General features: G+C 41.3%; 1 protein-coding gene across 1 annotated transcript in view; it reads right to left on the bottom strand.

Annotated features, from left to right (window-relative positions):
- The window catches only part of GPC5 (glypican 5), a 1,926,732-nt gene extending 1,921,760 nt beyond the window's left edge, over positions 1-4,972 (bottom strand). Inside the window, exon 1 of the mRNA XM_006832007.1 lies at positions 4,805-4,972. Within this exon, the coding sequence (XP_006832070.1) occupies positions 4,805-4,970 (166 nt within the window). The 5' untranslated portion in view covers positions 4,971-4,972. The remainder of the gene's footprint in view (positions 1-4,804) is intronic.
- Between the last annotated feature and the right edge of the window lie 3,679 nt (positions 4,973-8,651).

The raw sequence follows: 8,651 nt of genomic DNA on the forward strand, positions 1-8,651 counted from the left end.
AGCGGTTCAAGCTCACCAGCTGCTCCTTGGAAACCCTATACAGGGTCGCTATGGGTAGGAACCAACTCGACAACACTTAACAACAACAACAATAATCTTTACAGATATATTTCATTAGGCAAATCTGCTGCATAAGACCTCGTTAACATATTCAAGAGCAAAGATGTCAATTTGAGGACTAAGGTGCAACTGATCCTAGCCATGGTATTTTCAACAGCCTCCTATGCATGTAAAAGTTGGACAGTGAATAAGGAAGACCACAGAAGAATTGATGCATTTGAGTTATGGTGTTAGAGAAGAATATTAAAGGTACTATGAACTTCCAGAGAAACAAATAAATCTGTGTTTGAAGAAGTGCAACCAGAATGCTCCTTAGAATCCCAGATGTCAGACTTCGTCTCATACTTCAGACATATTATTAGGAGGGATCAGTCCCTGGAGAAGGACATCATACTTGGTAAAGTGGAGGGTCAGTAAAAAGGAGGAAGCCCCCCAACAAGATGGATTGGCACAGTGGCAGCAACAGGCTCAAGCAGCAATTGTGAGGATGGCACAGGACCAGTGGTGTTTTTTCTATTGTATACAGAGTCGCTGTGGGTCGGAGCTGAATCTAAGGCACCTAACAACTACAACAACAAATCTTTACAGAAGCAGACTGCCAGTTGTTTCTCCCAAGTGGGTGCGCCTCGGTGGGTTTTCAGCCACCAGGGATCCTTATACTTACTACTTTATTACTCTGAATACAGACAGAAGAATGATGGGGGTGATGGTACTAACTGGTTAGGGGGATGGAGATAGTGTGTATGAGCAGTTATCAGTGGTGCAGCCTCGTTTCTTCTTGGGGTTTCCATGAGTTACCATATTTTTAACCTGGTAAATACAATATAAGATAGAAGCACATTTTAGAAACAATCAGACCAAAAGAAAAAAGTTCCAATTTATTATAATAATACCTTTTATATATTGTTGTTCTTATTAAATGCTGCCGAGTTGGTTCTAACCCATAGTGACCCCATATAGGGTTTCCAAGGAACCATTGGTAAGCTTGAATCACCGACCTTGTGGTTCAAAACGACTTTGTAGTCCAGCACATTAGCCCACAGCACCACACCAGGACTCCCCTTCTATAGCAAGATCTAAAACTATCAAATGTCATCCTTAAAAAAAACAGTAAAGTAAAGTTACAATCAAGAAACCAAATGAAAAAAGGGTAATGATGACAACAGATATTTGTTGAGCACTTACTGTGTGCTTGGATTTATATGAAATATTTTACATACATTATTTCATTTCAGCTCTGCAATGACCTTTTAAGAGTGTTCTCATTTTACAGCTGAGGAAACAGATTCAAAGACGAAAATGGATTAACAAAGCTACAAGTGACAGAGTCAAGTTTTGAAAACCAGAGGTCCACACCTTTGAATCCCAACACTGCCAGCCGGATGACTTTTTCATGGGTATGAGAATGAGACAGTCCTGTCTCTGGCATGACTGTAAGACCTAATTATAATAAAAGCCATTTTAAAACAAAAAACTGTAGATAATACATAAAATGTCCTATCGTATTAGAATTTCATATTGCTACATCAAGAGCTACTTCCCATTTATAGTCAAAGCTACCAAGGAAAAGTTATCTTTTACAAACAACTCTGTGGATCTAAGAACACCCACATTTTAAAAGAGCTGATGTAAAAGAAAGTATCTAAATATAGTTTGGGACTTGTTTTGACCTTCCCCCTTTCTGAAGTATCTTCTAAAAGAGAAAATAATTCATGTGTGAACGGAATTTCAATGGGAAAGCATTATTCCTTTCCCCAATAAATAAAGTCAAAACAAAAGGACTCTTGAAGAGACACTTCCACTAACATTCTTTTTTTTTTTTTCTGAGTAAAATAAACAAGAGCAAAGGGCACCTTGACTGCTACTTAGGAAATAAAATCAGAACACAGGGAATCTGTAATTCGAATCACATTTACACCTTCTTTCCTTTTTCACATTTCTCATCCAAACATCCTTAGTAGCTCAATAGGCTTAAAAGAATTGGAGCAAGCTAGAGAACAAAGATGAGGGGGATCTAAGAAACCATTTAAACTACTGTTCTCAACATTTTAATAATTTCAAATTGGGTAATATATATTTTTAGGCACTGTACAAGCCACAAATGTAGGAGAAAAGTATAAAAAGTTACTCCGGATATTTTAGAAAAATGGCATTTTTGCTAGACAGTCAGGGATTAATCACTAGTGGGCAAGAAATTTGAGAAAGCACTCATATATTTCCTAGGAAAACAAATATCAAAGTTAACTGTATTAGTTTTAATCAAAGAAAGGCTATATGATAAATAATTACATTTATTAAAAGGAATATTAACATTTGCATTCACCTGTAAAAAATAATTACTTATATAAATATTAACTATGTTATCTCTTGAGATTGAGGATAATTTTAGAAAATAAGATGTCCAAGTACTAAATTCAAAGAAACGAATTGATATATCTCATATATAAATACAGAAATGAAGAAAAGTATTTATGAAGCATGTGATATTTGTAGTTTACTCAATTCAGAAATGAGGCTTTTTTAAAATAAGAATAAGAGATGCAGCTTGATAAAGAGAAAACCAGTTTAATATTCAATTTGATTATTCAGATAAAAGAGTGACCAGAAATACCCAGACAAGAAAAATGTCAGAATTACCTCTGATTCTTACGTGAATGCTTTATGTTATTTTAATTCCAAATAATACCTTCCTGTGACTTTGTATTACTGCAAATATCAAAGGGATTTAGCAATTGTTTTCATTAGCAGCACTGATAGATTTAAGAATGCAGCCCTGTAAGCCCCTTGAGTGGTACTGCTCTGATTTTCCATCCCCTTAAGCCACAGATAAAGATAATAGCAATGAGCAATTCAGAATGACTTAGAAAGATTCTTGCAGTCCTGGTATCAAATCCACGTAAGTATAGCCAATTTCTTCTCTGTAGAGCAGAGTTTCATTTTTTTCCTTATATCTGATCAAATGATATTATACCGATTGATACTCTGGGAAGTACCTCTTCCAAGAGATGACACACACAAGAATTTAGGGCTGTAGCAGCCCTAATGTGTTCCATGCAGCAAGAACCAGCAATACTAAGAAATGGGAAATGCTGAAACAATCAAGATCTTACTGGGGAACTGCCAACGTTTACAGAGATTATATACGAGCATTTTGAGGGCAAAATGTAATAATGCTGATGAGGATTTCACAGCTCACCCCTCCCCCACTCTACACACACTCTCTTGTTTTCAGCAACTGGTATGTAAATTTCTTTTTAATGGAAAGGTGGTACACTGAAACAAGAAAACAAAGATTTAGAAGGGGGAGTCCATTGTTTGAGGACAGGATAAAGCATTGTCCCAAACAGAGTATCAACAGCATGTTTCCATGTAAAATCTTAAAAACCAAGAAAATCCCTGGTGATGCAGTGGGTTAAGCTTTGGGCTGAGCATTCAAAGTCGACAGCTCAGAACTTCCTAGCCATTCTAGGGAAGAAGGACCAGTAATATTCCATAAAGATTTATAGGAAACCCTATGGAACAATTCTCTGTCCTATAGGGTCACTGAGTCCGAATCGATTCAACGACGCTGGGTATACCATCCTATGTAGTAATAGAGACAATTCTGTGTTTATTTAAAACTGGCTATGTAAGTTAAGATGGATTTAGCGTCCCCAAGTGCTCAGAATTTCTTCCTGGGATGACATGAGAACTAAATACAAGTTCACAACCAGCAAAGCAATTAAGCAAAAACTGCTACAGCTCAGCAGTGCCAAGAGCAAGTCGCCCTGCAGTGAAAATTCTGGCAGAGGTTTTTAGGAGCAAGTACTTTCCACAAGTTCTTAGCTCAATCTATAACCTCACGTCTTTGGCTTTATGAATCCAGCTAAAGAGATGCAGTGCTTCTCAGTGAGGTCTTAGTTCCAAACAGAATGCTTTTTTACTACTGCATTCAACCACTACAACCTATTCTTCTGAATGAGAACGTCAACTGAAAACCCCAAAATCTACGTGGTAGGAGTGGGGAGTACAGGGTGAAAGTGCAGCAAAAAAAAAGTGTTTACAGGAATCGTAATCTACACTGTTCACATTTTAATTGCATTTCCCCTCTTTATTCTGATCTATTTCATGCATGTTTTGTGGGTTCCCAGAGCAATTGCCTGTTGCTGTTACATTTTCCAGAGCTGAAACTTCCCTGCGGTTCTGGGATACAGGCTGGACCGTTCTGGGTTCCTTCAAGAAAGGTTTGGAGCAAATCTGTGCGGGTGTCCAGGGACCAAGTCCTAATTACAGAGGAGACTCTCAGCCTTAACCAGTACCCCGTCTCCCACACGAAAGGAAGATAACGCAGGTTAATATGCTTAAAGTACCCAACTTGGAGCTACCAAACCAATCCCTCCCACCAAGCGACAAACGGAGGTCCCCCTACAGAAATTATCACTCGGAACAGAAACACTGTCAGGACGCGCTGTCCCGGGCTGTCTGCTTTCCTAAGCGTCTTCCAACGCATTATTCGAGGCTAGGGGAGCACGAGCAGTAGAAAAGGACAGCTCCGCTGAGCCGCGGGCAGAGTGAGGGCATCCCGGGAGCTGCGCGGCGCTCGAGATGTTTACTCGGAGCATCCCCGAGGCCTCGCCGGGATTCATTCTGCGCGAGTGGAGGACCTGAAATGTCATCTTCCGGCGAAGGACCACCCCGCGAAGCTAAGGAGCACATAGCCGCGCGCAGCAGCATGCCCTCACACCGCGGCCGGAAGCGCCCTTACCTGCCCGCGGTGAATCCGGCAGCCCCTTGACAGGCCCCAAATGCCGTCCCTGGAAAAGTTTCCGAACTTCTTCGCAGCTCCGCACCACCTCGCTCTGGGCAAACCCAACGAGAACCAGGAGGAGGAGACAGCTAAAGCCCACGCGCCAGGTTTGTCCGTCCATCATCGGTGTTCCAGCCGCCCCGTCCTTCGCGGTGGACCCCACTCTCCCCGCGCAATGCGCTGCAGCCGGTGGGAAGGACGCGGCAGGCTAGGTGACACGGGGTGCTGTCTGGCAGCGGGCGATTCGGGACCGTTATTCGGCACCAGCTTCACCAATGAAGATTGAGCTTTCTGCTGAGCAGCTCCGATAGTAAGGCACGACAGTCCTTAGGCTGAACGCCACCAGGTCTCCCCAGCAAAGGCAAACAGAACGACTGTAGATACAGAAGCGCTAGAGCACCGGGCTCAGGACGCCGCAGCCGCGGGCTCGGAGCAACCAACCTGGGATGCGCCCGCACACCGCGCTCTGCAGGCAGGCCACGCCCCTTCCCGCCCCCGGTCAGGCCACGCCCCTGAAGACCACGCCCTCGGCGCTCCTCCGGAGCCCAGCAGGCTGAATTGCTGTCTGCGCGGAGTCCGGCACTGGAGAGCCACCCAATCCAAAAGCAGCACACGGAAAACCAGACTTCTCTCTCCCAGGCCTTTCCCAGTAACGCTAGACTAATAGAGAAGCGCATATACGAGTGTGAATAGGAACAGAGAAGCCAGAAGATGAAATACACCAACTAGAACTAAGACGAACTATTTCACTAATAGATCAAAGTCTTCAGTGCATAGGAATTCTTTGCAAAATTTCATGAAATGGTATCTAGACACAAAACAAAAGGCAGAAATAACAGTTAAATATCTCACCCGTCAGACTTGATAGCACATATGTGTTAAAAACTTACTTTCACACTTGATAGCACATATGTGTTAAAAACTTACTTTCACACTTGATAGCACATATGTGTTAAAAACTTACTTTCTGAAAGTTGAGATTTTTTAAAAGAATTTAAAAGTCAAAGAATTCGATTCAAACATTACCACGATCTTATCATTACAGTGAGTCCTGGTGTGACGCTGTGGGATAAAGCACTAGATTGCAATGTCGGTTTGAACCTCAAGGTCGGCGGTTCGATATCACCAGCTACTCCTTGGAATTCCTACATAGGGTCGTATGAGAACGAACCGACTAGATGGCACTTAGCAAGAACGTTACAGTGGACTCCAGTTTGTTTTCCTAGCATCCTTTTTTTTTTTTTTTAATATTATCATTTTACTTGGCTCTTAGTACCTATATAAGCCCTCTGAGTTTTGCCACTTTAAATTACTTTGAAACACTTCTCAAAGTACAGCTAAGGTCAGGGTGCTCAAGGGACCTAATTCACAAGAAAGATAAAAACATGAAGACTTTAAGTGATTTTAAATAAAAGGTAACTGACTTTTGCCTGTATACAATTTACAAAAGAAACTCTCTAAAAACCATACACAAAGGACCAGGTGCATTTTGTAACAGTGATTGAATAAGCCTGTATGAGTGACAAGAACGTTTCTTCCTCTACAACCAACCAAGGGAAGAGAGCACTCCTCCAGTAGAATACAACTATTTAAAAGAGCCAAGTAGGGGGGAATGTAAATGACTTAACCACTTAAAGGAAATTCCATCTCAAATTTGAACCCTTGCCAAGATAGAGATGAATAATTTTAAGTCTTACTGAAGTGTCATGGGACTTTTAATGGCCATTTTATATCACAGACAGCTCTCTCAGCAGCAGATTACTTGCTTTAAACCCATTGGAGGGCAATGGCTGAGATGCTTCTGCAGAGTGAAATAGTGCTCACTTGACTTTTGACATCAATTTCTTTCCTTGAATACTAGAATTTTTTTTTTGAAAGTCTCTCTTAATAAATGAGAATTGAAAGAAAGGGGGGAAAAAAGCTTTTTTTTTTTTTAATCGAGGCCTTCAAGCAAAGCTTTATAAGTGTGATAAGTGTGTCCCAGAAAAACCTTCCTCATGAATCTCTTGGGAAGACTTCTTGGAAGTCAGCTCAGCCTATGAGAGTAAGGAGAGTGAACATGAGAATGTATATAGTGATTAAGTACCAGATGCTTTTCTAATCTTTAACTCATTTAATCTTTATAGCAGCCCAATAAAATAGTTATTACTATTGTCATTGTTTTACAGATGAGGAAACAGGCACCCAAGAGGTGCGCAAGGTCAAAGTACCTGGTAAATGGCAGAGACAAGAATCAAATCCAGGTATGTCAATCCAGAGATCACAACCACAGGCTCATTTTGACCACTCCATACTACACCAAAGGAGCTCTGGTAGCAGTGGTTACGAATTGGGCTGCGAACCTTAAGGTCAGCGGTTCGAAACTACCAGCAGCTCCACGGGAGAAAGATGAGGCTTTCTACTCCCGTAAAGAGTTACACCCTCGGAAACCCTGTACAGGGTCGCTATGGGTCGGAACCGACTCGACAGCACTTAACAACAACAACAACATACTACACCAAATAGTCTAGCAATTACATTCAGTAATGCCAACCCAAAAGCCAAATCCACTGTCATCAAGTTGATTCCTATAGGATAATGCTCTAGACATCCAGGTTGGTTTGAACTGCAAGGTCAGCGGTTCACACTTAGCCGCCACTCCTCGGAAACCCTATATACAGGGTCACTATGAGTTGGAACTGCCTCAAAGACACTTAACAAAAACAGTGACCCTGTATAGGATTTCTGAGGCTGGAAATCTTCATGAAAGCAGACAGCCTCATCTTTCTTCCAGAGAGGAACTAGTGGGTTTCAACTGCTGATCACAGAGGTTTCCAAGTCTGTAATATTTACAGAAGTAGACTGCTATATTTTTCTGCCACAAAATGGCTGGTAAGTTTGAACCACTGATCTAGTGACTGGCCAAGCGTTGCACGACAAGTGCTCCTTACCTGCCTGATTAGAAGGAGTCTGATGAAGGGAGTTGTGGTACCACAATGGTTAAGCACTTAACTGCTAACCCAAAAGTCAGAGGTTTGGACCCAACAGCCACTCCTCAGGACAAAAGACCCGGCGATCTTATCCCATCAAGATTACAGTCTAAGAAACCATCAGGGTCAATTTGACTCTGTTATATCGAGTCACTGTGAGCAGGAATCGACTGGATGGCACTCAACAACAACAACTGAAGGATAACTCCATCTGATTAAGACTGTGTGTGGTGAATTTCTGCCACCAAACCCCAAAAAAGAAAATTAAGGAATTCTCCCTGATGTCTCATCAGATCAAGGTAGCAGTGGTTGAGAAAAGGCTTTCTTTTCATGAACGAATCCATAGCGAAGTACAACATCCCATAAAAATTGTCAAATCAGGTACCACATTGAAAGTAAAAAGGAAATCAGTAAGAATTGTGGAACAGCCAACATATTTTTAAGGAAAGACTTTACAAGTATATGTTGTTAATAAGTGCCTTCAAGTCAGTTCTAATCCATAGCAAACCCATATGAGGTTTCAACCACGGACCTTTCAGTTAGTAGTCCAGTGCTTATCCTATAGTGCCACCATATATGCATATGAGGGACTTCATATTTATAAGGAATCCTTGAGTGGATTTGTAGGATAAGCACTGGACTGCTAACCATAAAGTCAGTGGTTCAAACATACCAGCTATTCCTTGGAAACCCTATACAGGGTTGCTATGAATAGGAATCAACTTGATGGCACTTAATAGCAGCAATAACATATATATGAGGGGGCTTCAAAAAGTTCATGGAAAAATTAAAATACAATGAAATTTTTCTGCAAAAAAAATCTTAAACCCCCTCAT

Source organism: Chrysochloris asiatica, unplaced genomic scaffold (assembly GCF_000296735.1).
Source record: "Chrysochloris asiatica unplaced genomic scaffold, ChrAsi1.0 scaffold00005, whole genome shotgun sequence".
Classification (NCBI taxonomy): Eukaryota; Metazoa; Chordata; class Mammalia; order Afrosoricida; family Chrysochloridae; genus Chrysochloris; species Chrysochloris asiatica.